Consider the following 25,752-nt stretch of genomic DNA (forward strand, 5'->3'; position numbering starts at 1 on the left):
TCTTTAGAAATTCACTAATGTCTATATTAATTTTCAGTAACTTAACAGCATGTTGGAATACATCGTTTTCTTTGGTAAAAATTTGGATTCCCAGGTAATCTTAGCTTAAAAGAAGAGAAGAAATCTCTGACAAATGGTGTGTCAGCAAGTAAAGCCAGCTCCACATGACAGAATGCTTCACATCTAACTCCTGTACCTTTTCACTGTCACTTAAATCTAGGCTTAGAAAGGTCAGTATTGAAGTTGAGTATTGGATCAGAGGGAGCTGTAGGATCCTACAGTTAAAGATGAAGGTGAAGTGAGCTTATGAAATAGGATGAATATCACATACTGCTGAGATTGTTTTGCTCAGAGTTCATCAAAGTATCTGACAGTGAGAAACACCTACACATATTAGCTAAGAAAATATCTTTGCTTCTACACTTATGCCCCTCATTTTGAATATCTCATTTTGAATATTTCTGAATTACCAGCATGGGGCATTATAACTTGATCTATACAAGTGCCAAGTTCCCACAATTTCAAATAAAGTCCCAGAAATCCTCACTTGTGTTTCTGAAACGCAGGTCCTAGGTAACGTCAAATTATGTGCTCAGGCCTGAAAGGCATCAAATAAAAGACAACTTCTGAAAAGTGGTCTACAAATAGGTTTTTGCATCCTGGACTTTCTGATGACTGCCTGTCATTCTTTTTGACATGGGGCAAATAGGGAAAAGATGAATTGGCATGAAGTTTTTAAAGAAATGCTGAACATCCTCTGTTATTACTGAAAAGTACTTTGTGTGTGCTTATTGGCACCATTGGGAAAAGGACAGATGAGGCTTCAAAAATTTTGGCAAGCGTTTGAAATAGAGTCTTTTTCCTCAAACTGGAAGAAGTTTCTCACTAGTAAATCCTCATTAAATGGGAGCTCTTTAAAGGAACAGATTCCTTACCCTAGAAATAAGGAAAAGTAAACAATAAAAAAGAAGAAGAGAAACGTATACAGGCATTGGCAGGTGTCCCTGTTAGGCAAGCAAAACTATTTTCAGAAAATATTGCCAAAAACTCAAAACAAACAAAGCAAAAGCAAAACCAGAAAACCAGCACATTTTCTTTCCATCTTCTTCCCATTTGTAAATGACACTTTGAACCCAGACAGGAATTCTTTTGACCCTCTCAAGAGCTACCCATCATTGCTTAGGCAGCAAGGAAGAAGAATAGAAAAACAAACACTACAGCTAAGATAGTTTTTCAGTATGGATAACATGGAAACAGGCTCAAGGCAATTAGCAAATGGTGGCACACATTCTAAGGAACAAAAACATAGACCAGATTAAAGGAAGACTGAAGTCCTTAGATTCTAGAAAGACACATAAATATGGTACTACAACACCAGAAATCATCAGAACATTTTATGCTACATAGTCAATGCACAGTTCCATGCTAAAAATGGTGAAAAATAATGCTTAGTTCATCACGAATCACATACCTCTCTTCCCTTGGGAATCCCAGAAATTTGGAAGTGTTATGAATTAAAAAAAAAAAGAAGTATTAAAAATATGATATACTATCTTAGAGATTTCTGATCCTTTCCGTCAGCTGCACCATCAAACACTGAACATTTACTTAACATTATGATGCGAAGTCACCATATTTAATCTTCAGTTTATAGTAGGGAATGTATAATTTTGTAATCTCATTCTCAGATATATTTTAACATTGAAATTCTGCATGCTTTATAATTTTCAGTAGAATTGAACATTTGTTACATGAGTGAAGGAAGCAGAAAATAAAATTATCTTTTTTCTTTTCAAGCTGTGTTAGATTAGATGGAAAACTTTAACTGAACTGATTTTTCTGAAGGCACATGCAGTATATTTACCCTTCTAAAAAATACCACATCTCTGACTGCAAATAAGTAATATGGAAAGAAATTTTGAACATTGAAATGTTTAATCATACATATATCATTTGATCTGTTTCTTCTGTGTTCTTTTCCACAGAAGTCTAATACTCTAACAGTAATGCAGGGCCTCAAAAGACAAAGACAGCAATATATACATTTTATTAACTAATCATTACAGAGTAACACAGGGGCAACAGTAGCGGAGAATAGGACCTCCAGGGAATTAATTTTACATCACTGAAACAGCTGTTTCTTCAGTATAAGATAAAACATCTATAACAAGTTCACACATGACAGATGTAAGCTAAAAACTAGATTCCATAGTGCGATATAAAACCAGATGTTTTGAATGATCAGATTTATAACTATATACACCAAATTATGTTTATCCCTTTGCGTATTTTCCTCAAAAAATATTTGAGTTTTTAGATAACATTTTTGAAACAATTTCCTGAACCCTAGAAAACTATATTTATTAATTAAATGTTAATAATACATACAATTGTGTGTACCTGGTCAAGTTTATTTTTGTAATTTGTTGATATAAAAGGTGTTATAATTCTAAATATTCTAAATATTATGGCTTATGTACCATGGAGTGAAAGACTTGAGAGTAAGAAACATGAAATTGTTCTATTTTCTTTCTTCTACCTTATAATGCCATTTTAAAAAGGACAAGTTTAAAAGCAGTACTTTCCAATCATCAGAAAAGCAGTATGGATGTGATTATTATACCCATCATCACTTTTACATTAAAATCAAGACATTTACAGCATGATGAAAACTAGCATTCAATTATATTTTATTTCTATTTTGAATGAGAGGTGAAAACTTGGAAGGAACAACTGTATAAGGCTATGAATGTCTTCCATACCATTTCACCACCTCCAGCACAAAGATGCATTCTCTGTTTTATGCTCTTTAATTTTCATTTCTAAACCTACCATTCATTCAAGCAAATTCAAGCAGAGTGTTATTTCACTTCACTTTTCATAAGCTTCAAGTCTCTTATTCCTCTGTAAATGCGAACTGCCTTTAACATATGTCAGAAAGTAAAGCTGAAATGTTTCTTGACAGAATTGCTTCGCATCAGTGGAGAAAAAATCTGGGAACAAACCATTCTCTACGGCAAATACAGTTACTGCCTCACCTCTGAATGATGTTCTTCATTTTGCTGCAATACTTCAATACAGAGTTCTGCAAGGTGAAGAACCTCTTCCAGTTTTCTAGCAGGTGTTGCTTGGTTCATGGTCTCTATACAAATATAAAATGCAAATCAAAATTGCCTTAGTTAGAAATAAGATTCAATAGTATGAGAAAATGATGAAAGAAATCGGTGGTAATGATGCAAAGTTACAACTTCTTTAAGTATAAGCAATTTCACATGTTAAGGACAATCCTTTAATGTAAGTAAATACAGCTGAACATCCAGAGCACTAGAAAGAAAAAATATTTAACTCACAAAAGAATCACTGATCATTATAAACATTATCAGATTTAATATGCGAGAACTAACAGGTACATCAATGATTAGATGCTCAACTTCTGCAACAAGCAAGTTCTAATTCTCTTCAAGGTCAGATGTACAAAGACAGCAGACACTTGAGACCTTTTTTGTTATTGTACTGCCAGTACAACGCTGTTCTTGCTAGATGATTCATTACTGCCATCAGCAAGATTAATGCATTTTGCATGAATTTTGGATTCAGCAGTCAAAAATTCCAAGTGTTTAATCTAAATAAGACACTACCTTAGGCATATTTAAAAACAAGAAAATTACAATAATTATTGAAATAATTAATTTCTAATAACTAATTATTCAAGTAATTTTCTACCTAATGTTCAGTGACAAGAGTGAAGCTGTATTCTTTTCAGTACCATAGTGAAAGGTAGCACTATAAAATAAAGAAGTTTTAACAGAATTGACGCAAACCTACAACTCTGCATAAAAGTAAACAAGGAGAAATGTAAAAGTCACAACTGACACGAAGATCACCCATTCTACAGAGGAGACTTCAAAAAGAAAGCAAACAACAAAGGTAAAACAAATGTAACTAAAAATCTTACAGGGCAATTAAACTCAGTTTAGTTTTCAATAAAAAAAATAAAGGACTAGTTCCCAGGAAGAGTCATGTGAGATAAGGGAAGAGACGAGCTGAAATTTTTACAGTCAGAGTTTAATCAGTGAAAGTAACTTGTCCAACTCCTTAATTTGTATCATTAGGAATAACTTCAGTATCTAAGAAAGCCCTTGTCCCTAAGCATAAACCATGGGACAGAAATGATGCTGTACAATATAATCATATATATTATGGTCACATTAACCAGGTTTGCAGAGGACTTATGCAGCTGAGAACACATGGTGAGTGAGGGTCTCAGGAATCCTATTTTCTCATTTTCTGTGCATATTCATGGATCATGTGAATAGCAAATCACATGAATACACATCTTCATATACAGAAAATGCTGCTGATATTTCTTTCCCACTTTTTATATTCATCATGGCATAGAACATTAGCAGATTGATTAAAGAACTTACAGAATCTCCTTGGTATCAGTAAAAATATCAAACTGTATGCACTAAACATTTTTGGCAAGTCAAAACACCTTTTCAGACATCTTAAAGGCAGGTGACCGTGTCCATTTCTTCAAGACTAATAAACACACTGATGCATAGCACCTTGACGAAATATAGCTTTGATGCAATTTTTAAAGAAACATTGGATTAGAACCTCAAGCAAACATCTACTTAAAGGCGACTACAGAAACACATTACCTTCATGCAAAAAACAAAGCAGGCAAATTAGTTGCTGAAGCAAGTAAAAAAAATTCTAAACCTTTTTGAAACAGACCACATAAACAGACACATCCAAATAATGATTTCCAAAACCACAATCTAACTCATGAAAGAGTGATTGTATGAACATGGACCAAGCACAAAACATTCACCAAGATGCAAAACCACATTCACAATGTCAAGATCACGGTAATTAACACTGTACTGAATTTGAAGATTTGATACTGTAGAACAATTATATGAGTATAACCACAACTCTAGAATGTATTATGTCAAGTAAGATTAGAAAGGATTGATCCAGCCCCTATTATTTAGGTTATAATATAAAGACTACTTAAACAGTGGTTTCTATGCTTATCTAGGACTGAAACTGCTGTTTCGTCTAGTGGTCGGTGTCCTCCCCTCCCAGAACACACATAAAGTGCTATTCATACAGCTGGTACATCACTATCAGTATCACTGAGGTCAATGAGTCTTAGGAATAAACCAGTGATATTAGTACAGCGTATGACTGGCACATCTGTTTTCAGCATAACTAATGTTATTACAAATACAGCCCAATCTTCACAGACCTTACCACTAACCAAGTGAACAAAATAATTGCATGTATAAGTGCATTAATTCCTAATGAAACTAAAAAAAGTCATAAACTATTAAAAAATCATAAGGGATACTCTAAATTACTGAGAAAGTAATTGTAATAATTCTATTGAATCTAATGTTGCATTTTTGCATTGGAGTAAGTTCACTTATTCCACACCTGGAACAAGCTCAAGGTAGCCTAAAAATTGACATCATTATCAGTGGGGAGAGCAGCAGAAAGACCATAGATTTACTGGCTAACTCTAAGATTATCCTGGACCAAAACTGGGATGAGATCATGACGAAGAGAAGCATGGTCTCAGGGAAGTATTAATTTCATTCAGCAAAGCACTGAGGAAATGCTATTCTGGTCATCTGTGTTGAAGTGATGAATTTTGATCAGAAACGGCATTGAAAGGATAAGAATTCTGAATTTCAGTCAGAAATGGCATTGAGTAGAGAGTCTGTTTTTGTTTGTGTGTTTGTTTGTAAGGCATAATAAGCCTAATAAAATGAAAGATGAAAGAGGGGAGCAGAAGTGCTCCCAGAGTGGGAACACTCAGGAAGGAGAAGATCTACTTATGATCAGGGATGATGCTGGCATAAAAGTAAATCAGTCATGATAAATTATTTAAACCAGAAATTGCGAGGATTTCAGCCATTATGGGACTAATGTTCAGGAATACTTTTTTCAACAGGATTAGTGTTAAAAAAGGATGAAAAAGAGGATGAAAACTGTAAATTTCCCTTTGAGGTGAATATGGCAAATTTCTGAATGACATTTCATGGCAGGAATGACTAAAAATGTGACACAGATTAGGCTCAATGAATTCCAGTTTCAAGTTTCCATGAAATTCCCCATGCTATTTGCTAGTTTTGTTCCAAAACTACTTACTACTTGCCAAAAACATGCAAATTACTCTTAATGCTTCGCGCAGCTTTTGATAATATATAAAAAATCATTATTTTCCTATAAGATCTATTGATAAGAAAAGGTGGCAGATAATTACACTCTGCATCCTTGGACAAATGTTTCTAATTTTGTTGTCGTCTACTTATTCACAGAATAAATCAATACCTGCAATTTCATTTGGATGGTACATGCTTCCCTACATTTTACTTAGGCTTCATCTAAAGCTTCCATTTCCATCTGTAAGTTACCATATCAGCTAGTCTTTTTTTCTGTGTAACTAATGACTTTTCTCTTTCCAAAATCTAACACATATGTGTTATGGATAACCACTATTTAAACAGGTGTATAAACAAGGGCCACGAAGTAATCTGAGAGAAAAAGAACGAAATATTATCTTCTTTTTTACCAAACAAGTAGTATATTTGAAATATGAGTACCAGTAAACTGTTACCTGCAAGTTTTAGAACCTCCAGAACATCTGAGCAAAATACTGTGCTTGCCTTTATAAGCGTAAAAAATTTACAGGAATGGAAATCAGTGCTGTCAGTTTTCATTATATTCATGATGTCTTTCACCCCACAATTACTAAGGGTTGTTAAGATGTGTTTACACTGCTCAAACTAACAGGTTGCAGCAGGAGTCGAGTCAGTAAATATGCTGCTTGACATCTTTTAGAAAATAAACAGAAAAAGCCGTCAATCATCTTTCAGCTTCACATTCTGCCGAAATGAAAAAGCAAGCCAGGCTTTGCAAATAATGGATGCTTTCTCAAGTACGCATTATCAGTGAGCTACATAGGTACCAAGAAAATATTGTTAAATGAGCTAAGTTAACTGACTAAAATGCTACTGAAATGAAAAGGTGAGTGCTTCATGGACCGATAGATCCCAGGGCCAGAAGGGACTGTCAGATCACCCAGTCTGACCTGTGTCACACAGGTCAGAGAACTTCTCCTTGTTCCTCCTTTCTTGAGCCCATCAGTATGGCTAAAACCTAACATCACTATGGCTAAAACCTAGCTTAGGCTTGCTTTCCAGAAGAGAGTTTGTCCTTGAAGATAAATGTACAATTCACCTCTTTTTTTTTCCTCCTCATCATGTAAACTGTTAAACGGATGTATTTAATTTCTCATTGACATTTGCTGAGCATAGGAATCTGCTGATTAAAGAGGCGATTCTCCTCCTCTGGTATGAGTACAGTACAGCTGCGAGGTATCTGTCTCTGGCCTGCCAGTCTTCCCCCCATGGCACACCATATATCCCTTACTATTTTTCCCTGTCCAGTGTTTCATCCTTCCTCCTTTTCTTCAAACAAACATATCCAGGCCAAGACACTCAGGGGAGCCAACGTGTCTCCAAGCCAGAGGATCTCCCACAAGGAGGAATATCCCCCAGTTGCAGGGATATTGGAAAAAAGGCAAGTAGTTGTGTGACACTTGAGAACGGCTGTTTCCTTGGATCATCACGTCCCTCCATGGCCGAGGACTCTGAGAGAGAACCCCAGGTTCACAGCCCTGTGGGCCTACAGGTACCTCCTCATCCAGCCAGATAGATGGGGCTGCAGACTTGTGCAGCTTAGGAGCTGGTCAAGCTCATTTTATGCAAAACTGCAACAGAACATCAAGTTTGTATTTTAATCTTTCATGTAAAACAACTGGCATTTATTTTAATTTTCATAATCACTGTTGCACTGGTCACTGGCAGCTGTGCTGTTACGCAACATAACATTAATGCTACCAGCATTCAAGCCTGGAGAAAGTGCAAGATATTTACTATGGGAGGTGTCTGATCATCAACTAATTCATTTCTATGCATGTGCCAGAATTAGACCCGCAGGAGGGCAGATAACATGATGACTGCTGGCTGTCAAACTCCTTCCAGGATGTGCTGCACACACAGCAGTGCACTGCCTGAGCAAGTCTGGGTGTTTCTGAAGGAGTATTGCCTGTTTCCGTATTGTGCAGAGGGACCTAAATCTTATGTGCTGCTTTCCAAATCCAGCTGCAGTGCATGGAGCCTAAATGAGCTACCCTTTATTCTACACCAGCTCTCTTGCCAAGGAATCTGACTGATTCACTCCAAATAGGAGCCTGGGAGTGAACTCATATTGATGCAGAGGGGATGACAAGGAAGCCCTGCAGTGAAACAGGCTGTAATATAATTTGATAATATAGATATAAATTATGATAATACATTATAATTTGAGCTGTATGGAGCCAACTCTGCTCCAGTAGGGCCCATTAATTCGGACTTTTTGACATGTGAAACCAGCAAGATTGCATCTGGACTTGTATCAAAAGCAGCACAAACATCAATAAACTGGAGCTAATATGTTACTAGACCTGAACTGACTCTCCAGAGTTAATCTGCAGCTGGGATAATTCACCTACAGACAGTTTTGATTTGACTGTGGTGTATTTTCTTGCAAATTCTCACAGAATTAATTCTGCATGAAAAAGTAAGGAGTGGACATCTGAGAGGACATCCTATATTCTTCTAATTAAAAAAAATTATAGCCTTATATAAATAATGGAATTTAAGTTGAAACCAGTCTTTCCATAATGGTTTTCTAAGAATTCCATAGGATTTTAAATTCTAAGGACAAAAAAAATTAATTACCATTATCACCTATGTACAGAGAGATTATGAGATTCGTAGAAAGTTAGAGTTTACATCTCCTAGTCTATACCTATAATTTTATAAAGTTTACAATGTTTTCAGTTTTTTTAAATTTATCATAGTATCCAATGGGATTACCTTCATGAGACAATCACAGATTTTGTTTTTAAAAAAAGGAAATATTTTGGCTCTGTGAAGCTGGAAAAGAAATGAAACAACAAATTTGAAGAGGTCAAAGCAAAATAAAAAAGGCAGAGATGAAAAGAAATCTCAATTTTTAATTACTGATCAATGGCACCTAATTTATGATTTTTGGCATTCTAATTTTGGCAACACAGATATTAGCAGTTGGTATTTTCTTCCTTTCCCTCACTTCTAATTTCTCTTCAGAAGGGGAAGGAACTAATGTTTTCAGCATTTTCCTGTTCCTGTGGAATAAAACTCAGACGCAACACCCATGGCAAACCAAAGAGCTTCATAATAAAGGGACCTGAATAACTGACACCCTGGACTGAGAGAAAACTGTCATTTGAAAGTGCAGACTTGTTAACAAGTGTTTTTTAAAAAATCTAATAATTTTAAGAGTCTATATTTTAGGGAGTTACCGAAAGATGACAGTAGCAAATCTAATGCTGGCAGGTAAGGAGGAGGGAAAAGTGATGTTGACAATTAACTTTAAAACAATATTTGAAGAAATGGCTAATTGAGGAAATAAAATGAACAGAAAACAGAATAAAATGTAACAGATTTGCAAAGGTAGGTCGCACTAGACTTGTGCAGTAGCTTTTCTTGATAGGATATTTTCTTAGAAAAGAAATTCAGTAGATCTCATCTATTCTGATGTTACTAAAGCATTTGATACTGTGTCTCATGGGAAAACTACCAGTTAAGCTGAAGAAAATGAGGATTAAAAAAGGAACTATGTGTTGGATAAAGAAGCTGCCTCAAGAGAAAGGCAATGGGTAGTGTTGAGAAAGAGCAAAGAAAGGCTTCTTGAGGAATCTTTGAAGATCTATCTTAGGGCTGAGCTTCCTTAATATTTTCACCAATGACTTCAGAATAAATATTAGGAGCGCACTGATGACAGTGTTGTAAAACACTGGCAATAGACAGCACGGTCAAAATGCAGTAACAAGAACTGGATAATTCCAAAGAATGAGAGAGAGAAACAGAATTTGATACTTTAAGAGTGAGGGCAATACATTTTGACACACGAAGAGCAATAAACATCTGCTATAAACAGGGAAGCCGTCAGCTGGAAGTGATCAAAACTCTGAAGACTGGACTGAAGTAATGTTTCACAGAATGGCTGTGTGCCACAAGCATGATATAGACAAGAAAAGACAAGTGTTCCTTGAGTATACTAGATTCAGCATTTCTGGTATTATAGTACTACTAGTACTGTGTAGGGAATCTTGTGGGGATGGCTGCACCACTCTGGTCACCAATGTTCAAGAAGGTGGAATTCAAAGTTTAATAGAGAAAGCCTCCTAAGATGATAACAGTTAAGAACAAGAGGCTAAAACTCTGAGACGAGGTGATGAAAGCCTAGGTTGTGTAAGTATAAAACAATTGTCTAAAAATGCATTATAGGGCAAAGAGGAATTGGAGATGACGAAATGCTAATGAAGGTGGGACTATCCCTCCTTCATTATCATTTCATCTTTTTTGAAGGAGAGAAAACAGATGAAGGAGGAGTGCAAATTTCTATAAGCTGTTCACTGGAAGCTATACAAAATGCTACTTGCCTCTGGCCTCAGCATCTAGCAGGTCCAGTTATGTTCAACATTATCTATAGGAAGAGTTAACTGAAGTTCAATACTGAATAAGACACGAAAATATGCCATACACAAAATGTTCTAAAAAAGTGCTTTCAGGTAGCAAAGCCTCAAAGGCAGCATGTGCTGAAATGAAAATGGTTTATACTTAAAAAGTGATTTTCACCTATTGATGCCGTGATCATCTCCTTGACAAATTATAAACCCTTGCTGCAAACTACAAGGGCATTAAATGAGAGTTCTTAGACGTAGTTCAAAATTATAATAGTACATTTGCTGCTTTTCTCTCCATAATGGCAATTACAGTGACTGAACAGATTAGCTACTTCATGAGAATTTCAGCTGTACGTGTCGTAAGGGATGACATGCTGAACCCTGTATAATTGTCATTGCAAATGTAATTTTTATTGAAAAAAGCTGTTCTATATTCATAATAGTACAACGACATGGGAGTGCTAAATAAAATGTCATCCTGACTGCAAACAAATCCGGTTGATGCAAGTGCTGCTTATACCACTGTGTCTGCCATTAAGAAAGTAACCAGCGTCTTCTGGGAAAGCATTCAGAGTCTTGTTCAATTGAGACTGTGAAAATGAGAGCACTTGGGGAATAGACCTGGGAACCTGGCAACCACACTGCTGAAAAAGGATTCTCGCAACAAAAAGAATTTGCATGTTCACCTCTGTATTAGCTAACAAGGACACTCCTGCAATTCAAGATTCTGTATACAGTATCTTGCGCTCAGTTAAAGGGTAAAAATAGTTATCAAGAAAGAGTTTTACTTTATTTCCCACGACAATGCAATATATGCTATTAGGGCTAAGCACACTGTACATCAAGTTCATGATGAAATCTGTGGGAGTTTAGCTAGTTCCAACAGGAGCAGGATTTGGCCCTGTTAGCCAGGCTAAAAAATAATTTTATTGGGATTCCTTTCAGCTGCTTCATCTTTTGCATCAGAGAAATAGGTTCAATGGTACACAAAATTCTGGTGGAACATAGTCTATTTACTCCTCTCAATGAAAGTAATTTTTCTGAGTTGTCTGATTATTTTTCAGCTGCATTTTTAGTCAGAAGCCAAATCTAATTGAGCAGTTAAATTATAAACACAGCCTATAAACCTCTAGCTTCACCTAACTCACACAGTGAATTTCCATTTACTCGCTGTATGTGATAGGCTTTCCTCTCATCCATTCTCTAATATCGTTATTTGCCAGGTCACTTAAGGGACAGCTTTACTCTCCTGTCTTAAGAACACGGCAATAGTTTCTTTCAAAGCGTGCATAAACCTAACGTAAAATGACTGAAATCAGGTACAGTCTTTTTCTTTTTTTTTTTTTGTTTCTGTGCTTGTAACTGTATGTCATCTGTGCTTAACAGTCTATATTTCTGACATACTGAGCCTGAGAAAAAAATAAGAATTGCAAGCATGTGGCACAAAGATGATTTGTATGTGAGGTGATGCGCATTATATAAAAGTGTACAGCTGAGGTTATAGAGTGCAATGGTCAAAGGACATAAGCGCTAAAATTAGTTTTCTCATTTCACAAATTAATTTTGACATTTTTCCAAATTTCTAATTTGAAGAGATAGTTTCTTCAATACCTACAGGCATAAAAATACTAAATGGAATATTTGTGCTATCTAGCTTTAGGTGTCTTGCCTAGTAGGAAACTTTCTTAGGGTGCATTTGTATTTGATGGCGTGAGATAGATCCTTTCACAGAGAAATTGTTGAAGGAGCCTCCAAGCGCTCTGAATCACCTGCTTAACAGACCTCTCCGTGGTGATCAGAGGAGGTTGGGAGATCACCTGATCGATGTGAGCTCGTACCAACTCAATCTAACAGGCTGTGGCATGAATGCCCATACCACTGCATCACCTGCTCTCTTTTTTAACAATTCCAAACAGAGCTCATCTGTGTCCAGGGCATTTGAAGCTTTCTCATGAAAACCAGTGGAAGTTTTGGGAACCAATGGAATTTTTTGAATCTTCAGTTATAAACACTGACTTTTAAAAAAGTAGTTTTTATTTACTAGTTTTACTACACTACTTACTAGGGTTTTTTACTAGTTTGCTGGTATTTTTTGCTTATGAACTGGCTAAAAAAGCTGTTTCTCCGAATATGGACCATCTTACTCCCTTCAAGCCCCTCATTGGCAAGGAGCTCAATTTTGAACTACTTTCATGCAACCTTTAAAGTCACCACCCCAGTCTGTCCTTCCAGATGGAAAATGATTTCATCCTGAGAAAACTACCAACTCAATGCCCCTCCCATAACTGTGGTTGATATTTGTGGAAACACCACAAAACATCATGATCAGGCTTCCATTGGGTCTGTGGGTGCGTCTTTAAAAAAGGTAAGGCAAAGCAGTGCATGCGTCTGTTTCAAAGTATATATATGCGCAATCCCTCATACTTCTATGCAGCCAATACTACTCAGCCACAAATACGACTTCAGCTATGCTCTTTTTATCGTCACTCAGATAATTATTTGGCCATAAGCACTCAAAAAAACCTCTCTGCACTACGGGAGAATATACAACGTATCAGCGCCATGAAATTAGGAGCACAAAGAACCACCATCCTCCCAAAGATCTGCTGTAACTAGAAAAATAAACATATCGCTAAACAAAGCCGTATCAGAGAAATGTAACACCAGCTTTAAGGAATTAGTTCTCCTATCAAGATCTTTATCAATAAATCCAGCAGTCCCATTAAAAAATGGATGCCATTTTTGCTGATGACTATGGAATTACATTTCTCTAAATAAACAAACTGATTTTCAATTTGACAGCCAAAGTTTTCTACATCACTTAATTACACCTCTTTCACAGAAACCACAATTGCATCATATTCCAAATTATAAAATTATCTAAATTGCTAATGTATGCGTATCATAGTTAAGTATCAGTGTAAAGGAAGAATGCATGGTCTATACTACATTAATATTAATGTTAATGTTCACACCCCTTCTGGTCAATATTGGTATTGTTGAAATCAACAAAAATAATAAAGCAACAGACACAGCACACTACATCTGTACTACATGCAGACATGCACACAAATAGTAATCACCTGAGTCCTTTTCTGCTGTTGCTAAACATAAAACAAACAAAAAGAGAGAAGAAAAACATCGTTACAGTATTGTAACAATTTTGATTTCATTAGAGTAGTCTCAATACCAAATAAGGAGTTAAAATCTTCTAAAAATCTTGAGTATGGCAGTGAAAGTCCTGCCAGTCAGCTTACCCAAGTGATGGGTTTTGTCAGCTCAGAGACAAATGGTGTACGTGTTTAGGTAGTATATTTTTATTTACTAGTTCTATATGGTCTCTATTTCAGGCTCACCAGCTGAGCATCCATACTGTGGCTGGGAATTTAGAAACATAAATAATAGCAAAAGAATATAAGAATGTAAGAATATAAGAATATTATTTTTGTTAGAGCCCTCTTTGCATCTCTACTTTTTAGGTAGTTAATATTGGTCTATAGCTGATATTATCATGCAATAGTTGCATTTTGACTGACTGATATGACGTTGTTCACTGAAGAAGTATTCAAAGAATAGGACAAAAATACCAAAAAAGTATGACAGCTACATTTGAAGACATCAGTAATGTTATAAAGATAATGACTATATGCTTCCTATATGCAATTTCAGGAGTAAGAAATTAATGCAAACACTAACATGAATTCCTTTCAAGAGAAGAATGTGATTTCAGTGCATGGATACAATAATGCTCCCATAAACCTGAAGAAGCAGAATGTAAACTATTGCTGAAAACTATTACATTTATATTAGTAAAAATGTAGGATATTTGTAATGGCCAGAGTTCAGAAAGAGACCAATACAGGTCTCATTGCTACTGAAAAGCAACATATTTAATTTTCTGATGTTATCATGCTGGAGCCCTTCACTTTCTAAATAGTACTCTACTTTATTCCCAGAAAAGTACTCAACCTATTTCTTGTTGAGGTACTAGACTTCTATGTGCAATTATCTATTGCGCTTTGAGTTTACAATTACATGACTGTAGGACTCCTTAAAGAAATCTGGTTGTGTTTCAGTCAAAAGACAATAAATCCAAAAGGAAATTTCCAAGTCAAAATATGCCATGGGATGGACAGCAATTTTCTGTGCTGTTCCAGCTTACTGCAGTGTTAACACTGTGCACATTTTAAAGTGCAAAATTTGCTACTTGCAGTGCAACTGCCACACTTCTCCAGGATATAGTTAAAAATCCTAGGCAAAGGTGTATTTACATCACTGTAAAAAACTTCTCCAATACATTTAGTGTCAGTACATTTAGATACCTTTTGCATGCTTTTGTCATCTTTAAAAAATGTTTCTATTTTTATACCCATTATTTCAACAGGTTTGCTAAGACTGAAATACTGAACATTAAAAAATCCCCTTTATGAATACAGAAAGCTACAACCCAAGGAAAACAGCTATTTTTGCTTTTTTGTTTTCCAGAATAGATTTAATATTCTTCCTTCTTTCTTTAACACAACATGATATCATAATTAATTATGATAAACTGGTTACTAAGATGGTTTCACGTTGTTACACCCATGATATAATACTGGTTGCTATAGTGATGAGATGGGTTTTTTGTTAATCACTTGTGAGATTGGTTAACTAATGTTTTTCAGGAAATTTGAGCAGAAATAGAAAAAGGAAAAAAGTTGGCTTTATAATATTGCTAAACATATGAGGCTTCTTCATTTTGTTGTTATGATAACTATTTCTTCTAGTGCATTGCTAGAAATACATGCTATGGAAAAACATACTATGCATAAAATTTGAATTTTTTACAAGCAGAATTCATCCTTCATATATTTTCCTGTTAATTGACTCCACCTCCAAAAGAACAGTTTATATAGATGCACAGCCAGTGTTTTCTACTCCTGAACATATCTGTACAAGTGTATCTCAGCCTTTCTGCACTTTATGGAGTATAACAGATAGGTCTTGACAAGGCATTTGACTATTATAACTTCCTTTTTGTTCTACATAAGGTTTACAAATATTAAAATGACACTGTGCACCCTAGCCATTTCTTTTGAGCAAAATCTGAGTTAATTTCATGGTATATGTTCCAGAACTTACATAAATTCCAGAAAAAATGCTGTTTACCATCAGATCTAGTATTTTGTCCCATCACTTCATTCAGGAAGTCAGGATGTAATTAAAGTTTTAATCATCAGATTATTATTACGCATCTGACAACATAATAACAAAAATAAATAATACTTATCTATCTGTCTGCCTTATATATACATCAGAAAGGCATCTATATCCAGAGTTTTCAAGTTTCAAGGTACTGTTACTGCTGATAAGGAAAGAAGTTCCTGTCAATAGTTTAATTACTAGAAATTGTTAGAGAAATAAAAAATAACACATAAACAACCTTTTAGATTTATGGAGAACTCAAAAGTAAGAACAAAGAGCAACTTAAATTAAGAAGTCCTAGTCTTCCATTCAAACACGGTCCCAGGAGGCATATTAAAGCAATGAATAGGAAAAAGCTCCATAGTTCACCAGCTGAGATTTTAATGAGACATTTCCCCTTGCTGTGGTAGGGGTTTGTTCAGGAAAGGAAAAAGGCTGCTCATAGAATATTCACTTAATAGGCATTGCTGGCTTTTACAGCCACTTTGGCAGTTGATTGCTGTACTAACCTTCTATTTTGGCATATTCTGTAAGTCGAGTGTAATTGATCAAGGCAGCCTTCTCCAGACATTTTCTAACGACTTTCTTCACCTCTTCTGCTGGTATGGGAGTGGCAATATCTTTCATTAAAACCTGTGTCAGAGACAATTATACCGCTTGGTTACACTCATTACCCAAAACCCAAGGGAAAAGGATAAAAGTATCCTAAAGTTACTACAGATCTGATAATGATTAAAGGCAGAAATAAAAAAGGAACTATTTCAGCTGGTGGAACTAAATATTTGTCTTTGAAGGTTTCTGTTCAACCCTGGCTTGACTGCCTATATGGTATTTATACACAATACCCCTACTGTTTGGCATCTTGCAGCATGCCAGTCAGTCTTCGCTTGGGTGACGCCAAGACCAGTATAACAAGAGCATTCCGTGGATGGACTGGATCATGGTGCCCGCTAAGGATGTGGATGTCGAAATTTGCTTAGTTCTTGCCTGTGGAAAAGCTTCCACCATTGCATAACCATTGACTCTTCAACAGCGTAAAGGAGAAACTGTGAACAGCATCATCAGAGCTAGCTAATACTGACTTGCTTTTCTTCCTTCATAAAGTTATTAAAATTCAGCATGTCCTTGATGTGAAAAACAGTCATATATAGTAGGCAGGAAAACCATCGAATTTCTGGCAGAATATTTTATTATGGACAAGGAGAAGAACAGATAATACAACGCTTTTCAAAACTTGCCAGTTTTTAAAGCCTATTCATTTTTAAAATATAGGACTTTGATAAAATGGATCTCCTGTTGCAAGTGAGGTAAACTGAGAACATATACCTCTTTATGTGCATGCAACACTATATACTCCGGATTACTATTAAAAAACTGAATAAATTCTGTTAATAATTCACTGTATTTTTACTTTAATTCTATACTCCATTAACTTTCAACAGGTAGGTGTAAACAAAACTCAATAAGTTTTTGCCACATTTTAATATAAATAATAAAATTTCAGATAACTCACAGCCTTTTAAAAATGCTTCACCAATGGATCCCCAGAAAAGCTTATAAAACATACCTAAAAATTACTGTTAAAGGGAGGAAGCAAGAGATATGGGCTGGGGAATAATATTGGAGAAGAGAAACAGGTTCAGCAACAGAGAAGCTATTAGGAAGACATTGTCGAAAATCAGACTTCTTCCATTACTTGCACACACATATGATGCACCTACCTTTGTTAACTTTGCTTCTTTCTAATGAATAACTTCTGTGTTATCAATAAGTGAAAATAGAGTATTCAAAAACTTTTATTCTGGACCTGATTTTTTTTTCAAAATTTTTGAAGACAGGTAAAATAAAATGTTTCTAACCCATTCTGCATCCACAAGTATAGGCATGCATATTTATTCCCAGTCAAGACGGACAACGGTGTCGCTTGAGCACCAGACAGGGTACCATTACCACTTGTAATAGCAGAAACAGTAAGAGGAAATAGCTGTTTCATATAACACAAAGGAATCTACACAGCACTACAATCATTGAGATTGTGAGTGAAAGAAAACATATATACCCAGACTCTCTATGTGGTTTTGAACATGGCAGAGGTTTTCTAAGACCTAATCTCTATCCATGGAGTGTTCTGCAGTGCAGAACAACAGACATTCCCTGGGACCAGACCTCTCAGATTTTGGCAAAGCTACACAGACTGGGATATAAGCTTCTTTTTAATTCATACCTTCATTGGGCTCCTGCTGATACAATTCCTCTGGAATCTCTGTTGGAATTTAAAGTTCTCTTTCCTTAGAGATGACTGAGATGCTTTTACCATTAACGAGGTCTTCTCCCTTCCAGTCAATAACAGAAGATTTGCCAGGCAGGAGTTAACATTTATAGTTGCTCATGCCAGTTTTGCTGCATATAGCTTTTTCTTCTGAAATTGATTCTGATTATGCATTTATGGAAGGTTATTTGGATTATATAGAAGCTTTTTAATGTTACATTTTAGTATAGACAACATCTGTTGCATAGAAGCTGTAGAAAGCAGTAAAGTGGGGGTGTAGAGTAGACTTGTACTGCTTTAGAGGTAATACTGGGCAATCATTAAATTATAAAGAAACAGAGAGTCACTACAGTAGCTTGAAAAGAAAGTCCAATAAGTAAGTCCTACAGAAAACAGCTGTTTGCCTGTGTGGAAGACATTGAGTAAAAAACCTTCTAGTGAACTATTAAAACCAGTAGTAAAATACCTGAGAAGACATGAATCTGCTTTCAGTAGCCTGAATGCAAAGGAAAAATGCAGGCTTAGTACTCAGGCAGAATTTAAAATATGTTCCTAAACTTACCCTTTCAAGTAATGAAAGTGTGGCTTTTAAAGCTCCTTCAGGACGTCCAAAAGGGAAGCAGTACCTTAAAAAGTACAAAAAAAAACCCAAACCAAAAAGAAGAAAGAGGAAGAGAAAATCATCAGTATTATAATGCCCTAGTTAAGAATTTGAAACATAAATGTACACAACTTCCATTAAATTATCCATGAAGTACCAATGAAAGCAGAAGGACTCTTCAGTAGTCTACCATGGAGCATATACATAGTACAGCAGTATCAGCCCAACAGCAGCTCAGGCCTAAATACAGAAAAAGTACAAAAAGCAAAAAGCATCACTTCCACTTTCTCAGCTATGAAGGATATTTAATGGTGTCTGATGAGCGTAACTGCATCTTCCTGGAAAGAAGTACTATTTCTCATGTAGCCATGACAGCTACTGGATCTGTGAAGTAGCACTTGGTATATTATATCTTGTTTTAGTATTGGACTAAGATAAGGATAAAATGCCAGATATTTATGTTTCTAGAGATATATGGGAATAAAAATGCCTGCAGATATTCCATGATTTTACCAATTATATTACAAATAGCTTGGAAAAATGTCCTGGTTTTGGCTGGGATAGAGTTAACGTTCTTCACAGCTGCTAGTATGGGGCTGTGTTTTGGATTTGTGCTGGAAACAGTGGTGATAATGCAGAGATGTTTTAGTTGTTGCTAAGTAGTGCTCACACTAGTCAAGGGCTTTTTCAGCTCCCCATGCTCTGCCGGGGGCACAAGAAGCTGGGAGGCGACACAGCCAGGACAGCTGACCCCAACTGACCAAAGGGATATCCCACACCATATGGCATCATGCTCAGTATATAAAGCTGGGGGAAGAAGACGGAAGGGGGGGACGTTTGGAGTGATGGCGTTTGTCTTCCCAAGTAACTGTTATGCATGATGGAGCCCTGTTTTCCTGGAGTCGGCTGAACAGCTGCCTGCCCATGGGAAGCAAGGAATGAGTGAATGAATTTCATGTTTTGCTTTGCTTGTGTGTGCAGCTTTGCTTTACCGGTTAAACTGTCTTTATCTTAACCCATGAGTTTTCTCACTGTTACTCTTCTGATTCTCTCCCCCATCCCATCAGTGGGGAGTGAGATAGCGGCTGGGTGGTGCTTGGCTGCTGACTGGGACTACAACTTAAACCATACCCACTTCTGCCTCAATACTTCTAAAATTATGTAAATTAAAAAGTGATCCCATTCATAGCTTTGATTTTCATTTTTGTCTACTGAATGATCCAATATATCAGCTTAATGAGACTACAATGGTCAGGCAACTATAACCTCTCTTAATCCTGTCTATAAAATCTTGCTGAGATATCCCCAATTGGAAAAAGGATTTTTTACTTTGCTGGGATTATGTTTTCCTTATTATTACTCACTGAGAATGGTAGCCTCATATTCTAATGTTTTCCAATAGTAAAATCTTGTCTAATGATAAAAGGATTCAGACCAGTGAATTTTATATGTATGTTTCGGTCAGCCAAAATAGAGTCCTGTAAATGAGGTCAAAAAAGGATTTGCTGCAGCGAGAATTCCAGTATTTGCTTTGTCTCATTCTGTTTCTTTCTTACTGTAGTGCTAACAATATTTGGGGACAAGTTAACAAATTAGCAAAGCAGATTTAATGACCTTTAAAACAGAACACTTCTTTAGGTGTTTTGTCTCTGCCCTTTTCAGTCTATTTCCACAATACTTGACTTGTCTTTCTCACTGTTTATTCCTATCAACCTCTAATGGTAGTTTTTTAATAAATGTCACTCATTTATTGATTATACTTAATATTTCAAATAAAACACTTCCTTCCAGGTATATTCTGCAACGTAAATAATATAACAAGCTTCCAAAACCCAAACAGCTTAAGTTCTTGATGCAGACGGAAGTCCCACAGTAGAATAGGGGTTACTTAGTATATTGCAGAGACAATATGTATGAGTGCAACATGGGCAGCAAGTTTATGTGTGCAATTGGTGCAAGGAGCTTCCGACAGAGAGAGTTGTTTTGAGATAAGTACCTTAAAGAAAAGGAAATGTTCACAGTAGAGGCCTAAAGGAACACTCAGCACTCCTGCCTCTGTGTGGTAAGTTCCTGTGCTGAGGAGGCAGGGAAACAGCATCTTGCTGGCAAGGAGAAAGTCAGTCTCATGGATAAAACCCCTATGGCAGCTGATTTCATATTGTCCAGCTGTGGCAAGGGTGCTCCCACAGCTGGGGGATCTTTAAGGATAGAGAAACATAGATGGCAACAGTGGTCAATTCAATTATTAGACACATGAACAATTGGGTCTGTGACATCCAATAGGACCGAGCAGTAAGTTAGTTGCTGAGTACAAAGGTAGTGGACCTCAGGAGATGTTTTTATAAGTGACCCAGGCGAGAATAGAGAAGGAGCAGTACTTATGGTCTACATTAGTACCAGAAACAGATGGAAGTGTAGGAGCAACATTCCAGAGATAAAATTCACGCATGCAGGCAAGAAGTTAAGTCCCAGACCCTCATGGCAGCTTTCTCTGAAATACTGTCTCTTCTATGTTTGATGCCCCAGAGGCAGGCAGAGACCTGGAGTCTCAGTGGGTAGGTAAGATGACAAAGAGGAAACGTTTAAGTACCTTAAGAACTGGGAAATACTTTAGATGAGAGCCACCAGCATGGGATGGGCAGACTGCATCTTAATCATAATGGAGCCGGTTTGATAGGAATGAAAATTAAAATTGAAAAGGCCATAGGGGAGTATTAAGTCTGAAAGCTGCAGGTTAGGTGACAGGCATGGGAGAGCATCTTTTTCAGATGGGTGTGACCTAGTGACTTAGGTGACACAGCAAATGTTCAGTGCATCTCTGAAAAGGCAGGAAGAGAAATACACTCTTCAGTTCAGGTGTCCACAATGACAGCTGACCAGTTCATGCAAAGCTAAGCGATGGAACAAGGGCAGAGCTTAAAAAAGTTCCGACATATTACAGAAAAAAAAATGCTGGTGATCCTCAAAAGTCTGTACCACTGATCCTCTAATTAGGATGATGAGAGTGATTAGGAAATGTTAAGTGAGATTAGAAGAGATGCAAATTGATGACAAATAGTAACAGTAAGAGATTTCAACTATACACACGTACACTTGATCAATGTCTCATTACGATGAGATACAACGACAATATTTTGGGACACAGTTTTGAATTGCTTCCTTGGATTTACAACACACAAGATGCTATTCTGGATTTGGTCTCATAGTTTGAGAAGTGCAGAGCAGGAGAGGTGCTCTGTAGTAGTGATCATAAAAAAATAAAATTTAATAATGTAGCAAAAGAGAATAAGACAAAAAATTCAGTACATGTACATTTGGTACATGTATATTAAATTTCAAGAATGGGAACTATGAAAAAACAACGAACTTGAAAAACAAAAGCCAAAACCTTAAAGGAGTAATCAAAAAAGCAAGAAACCTACAAACAACCTGAGGGAAAATTCAAAAAGTAGAAGCCCAAGTCAAATGCATGCCATAATTAAAAAACAAACATGGTCAAAAAACCAAACAAAAGCCCTCTATGTGATTCCCTGAGAAAATCAGAGGTTATTGTAGAGCATCTGGCATTTAAAAACTGTAAAACCTAACTGAATGAGGAGGACATGAATTCCCCTAAAATATTCTAGGGCACATGTAAACAGCATGGATGCTCAAACTGACAGTAGAAAGAACTGTGGAAGCAGGAAGCCAGCTTGGGAGATGGTGGGACTGCCCAGTGACAAGGAATACAGGACACGCAGGGACAGTAAGGCCAAAGCAGAGAAACTCAGTCCATGCTTTGCATCAGTCTTTACTGCTGAATACATTTTTCAAAATGTCAGCATTTCACAGTTATTACAGCAATTTTGATGTATTGAAATATGGAGTGGTTTTAATACTATGCTTTCTTAAGAAACCTGTCCCGCAGCCAAGATTATTCAGTGTTAATTAATGATACAGGTGATCTTTTTACGTCATCTGAGTCTAGGTTTTCTTTTAAAGTCTAATGCCAATTCTTTATCAGGATGTCCTATATTGTGACTCTATATGCTTTATAAATCCAGATTCCAGGGCTCTACTGATTCTTCCTTCTACTAGTACTATGCCAGTACCCTCATTTAAATCCAGACATTTCACCCACTTTTTTTTTTATTTCTAACATTTGCTCAGAGAAAGATATAATCGCTCTTCACCTGGTAAGCACTGTTTATCTATCTTGATTAAACAGGATTTTAAGGCAAACCTTAGAGTCCTCTGAAGAATGAAGGCACTCATCTTTGAATGACACATTTAATTTCTCTCAAGGAGGAGTTTCTAACATTGTTCGAATTCCTTCAAAACCCACTAAGACTGTGGCAGGAAGATCCTATGGTCACTGATATAGCCCAAGCTCATCAATGTACTTTAGTGTGTAGGTAAGTAGGCATGATGGGTTTTATCATTATTTGTTCCAACCCAAATAAATATTTAGACACTATTACATATTTTTTAATTAGTCTCATGCACATGAAGGCCTGAAGGTTCACAGAATTATTCCGAAGATGCCTAGCCTTTCTTCTTGTTCCCCCATCTCCTTCCTCTCTCTGTACGTATTCAGAAGGCTTCTGCTGCTTTAATATTTTTTGGGCCACAGCTACTCTCACTGACCTTATCATTGTATATGAGTGAAAGTACTTATATTGATTGGAAATTACAGCAATTGTGCTTCCACCATAAACTTGACAGCGTATGGTCATAAGAATGCCAGTCACAGGCCAGAGGTCTTCTCCCAGGTCTAATACTCCTTCATTTTTTTTTTGTAGCAAGCATGAGAAGATTGTCACAGAAATAAGTTTTCCTTCCCCCTGCAGATGATGTTCTTTGTCAGTACTCTCCTCCTGCCTTTCAAAGACCTGGGTAGGAAGCACTCTGTCCTATGGTGCTCTGTATCACTTCTCTGGCAAGAGCTATTTAATCCCATGGAAGACAGGAAATAGGAAATGTGTCAGGGAGGAATCTTTCGAGGATATAAAGGAAGGGAGCATCATTTTTCCCAAAAAGGAATACCCTCCAAGGAGAATCCTAGATCTCCTTAGTTTAATACAGAGATGAAGTCCCAAGTGAAGACTGCTATGTCCTCCATGCTCAAAAAATCCCCCAAAACCTAGTTATGAACATGACAGATATCAGTGAATACTAGACACTTACCTCATCAAACCAAAGGGGCATCCAACCAACCTACAGCCAACCTTGCCAAACAAAACAAAGCTGTTTCACACAGCACTATTTAAACCGTGGAACTGGTTGTCATAAGGTGACACAGAGACAAAAAATTTCTATAAATATGTTCTAAAAAAGGATTAGATTGACAGAATGATGGCAGAATGGTTGGTTTAGTGTGCTGAACTAACGTATTTGGTGGTTTACATGCCATTGTTATGGTAATCCTCATAAACCACTAATTGCTATAAAGTAGAAGGAAATATCACCCCAAGTTTGCTCTGTTCCTTGTACTCCTTCCCTAAACAACATCTACTGGTATTGACAGTCCTTACATACGAGAAACTCTTTATTGAGGATGATGGACCTTAGCTGATTTAGGGAAGATAAGCATATCATGAGACCAAGAAAATGACATTAGATATCTAGAAAAGGTTTAGCTGCCATCTATCAAAGATGTTTTGATTCACATGATTTTGTCTCACATGATTTTTCTGATCAGCATTAATCCAGAAATTGTCATCGCTCAGTTATTTTCATTTAGACAATTTTCTTAATCAGAGCTATAGAAAGCTTAAAGTTTAAAAGGATCAACAAAAATCAGGCCTACATTCTTGCACAGTCTTTTCTGCCACAAAAAAATATAACTCACATGATACACAAATAAATTTTAAGCACAATCACTTGTGTAAATAAATTATTTCATATTTAATATATTCAAAAATTTTTGCAGGTAGACTATTTTGTTTTCACTCCACCTGTTCAAGACCAAAATTGAATAGCATGAGAAAACTCTTCCAGAAAAAACTTAGTATTCATTGAATAAATTATGCACTCACCTGAAATGGCTTATTTGGTTTTCTAAAAGGGAGGAAAGTCTGTCCTTAATTTCCTCAAACCTTTCTTTCTCTTCAACAGATACTGTCCCAATTCCGTCTGGCCTGTAATATTAAATATTTAATAATTGTTGATACCTCTTCACACTGATTCCTCTTTGAACAGTGATCTTTATTTTTTAAAGCGTTCGGTTAATATGCATGCTAAGTCTCCTTCCCCCTTTCCCATCACCTGGAAGGACAGACAGTAACTTGTGAATACAGTTAAAGAACAGGCTACAACTAGAAAAACAATTTCACTTTTGAGCTGAACTTTTAAATTCAAGTCCTAAGTTTCTACGTGATCCCAATATGAACACAAGGCAGCAGATATTTCTCCCAAATCATTCCCAAAGATATAAAGTAACCTTTCTTAAGGAAATTAGTACTATTGGCACAATAGAGGGACCTAGTTGGATTTTGTTGAATTTCAACTCCTTGAGTCTTCCAGATATTTTCTCAGAGGCACAATATGGATAAACTGATTTTAAAATAAAGGTGGGAGCCAAACTGCAGTGGGAAAAGCCAGAGCTGCAACATCTAGGAATGCCCCCTGCTTAGAGTTAGCATAGATTTTTGATCCCCCACGCCATATTGACAAATAGCAGCATGTAAACAAGACTTCCATATAAAGATAGCATAAAGGATGCAATAAATAGTCTTTAAAAACCAAAACCACTGGCATTTTTTTAAACATCAACTTTAAGTCCCAATAATTATTAATAAGGCTCATATTAAGTACATGAAGCACACACTTAGAGTCTTAGCCCAAAAGTATTATTAATGTAATTATATTAAAATAATGACAAAGTTAAAGAAATTTAAATACACATTTCCCAAATGGTGTTTTTGCCATGCAGTCACAACTCCCCCACATACAGCATACTTTAAAGAGAAGTATCTGAAAACTTCCTGTTACCCTTTTATCTTCCAGCTCCAGGGTAACAAAACAGCTACTACCTCCCACCTGAGATTACTACCTTGGCACTAAGTGTGGATCCAACCTGTACCTCCTCCAGAGTCTCCAAAACTGCATCTCAATGTTTCTAGAACTGAGCAAATTGTACTACAATGA

At 36.4% G+C, this 25,752-nt stretch overlaps 1 protein-coding gene across 15 annotated transcripts in view; it reads right to left on the reverse strand.

Annotated features, from left to right (window-relative positions):
• The window catches only part of CADPS2 (calcium dependent secretion activator 2), a 319,788-nt gene that overhangs the window by 64,329 nt on the left and 229,707 nt on the right, over nucleotides 1-25,752 (reverse strand). For 9 of the 15 annotated variants that reach the window (XR_012658617.1, XR_012658616.1, XM_075081181.1 and 6 more), the window contains exons 14-17: nucleotides 24,642-24,743; nucleotides 18,586-18,649; nucleotides 16,264-16,387; nucleotides 3,039-3,142 (exon numbers count right to left, since the gene is read on the reverse strand). Coding sequence is in view for 12 of the 15 variants with exons in the window: in XM_075081181.1 (XP_074937282.1) it covers nucleotides 3,039-3,142; nucleotides 16,264-16,387; nucleotides 18,586-18,649; nucleotides 24,642-24,743 (394 nt within the window). In the remaining 3 variants the exon portion in view is untranslated. Of the gene's footprint in view, nucleotides 1-3,038; nucleotides 3,143-13,653; nucleotides 13,675-16,263; nucleotides 16,388-18,585; nucleotides 18,650-24,641; nucleotides 24,744-25,752 lie in introns of all 15 variants that reach the window. The other 6 variants (XR_012658615.1, XM_075081171.1, XM_075081177.1 and 3 more) reach the window with 1 other exon arrangement.

Source organism: Phalacrocorax aristotelis, chromosome 1, assembly GCF_949628215.1.
Source record: "Phalacrocorax aristotelis chromosome 1, bGulAri2.1, whole genome shotgun sequence".
Classification (NCBI taxonomy): domain Eukaryota; kingdom Metazoa; phylum Chordata; class Aves; order Suliformes; family Phalacrocoracidae; genus Phalacrocorax; species Phalacrocorax aristotelis.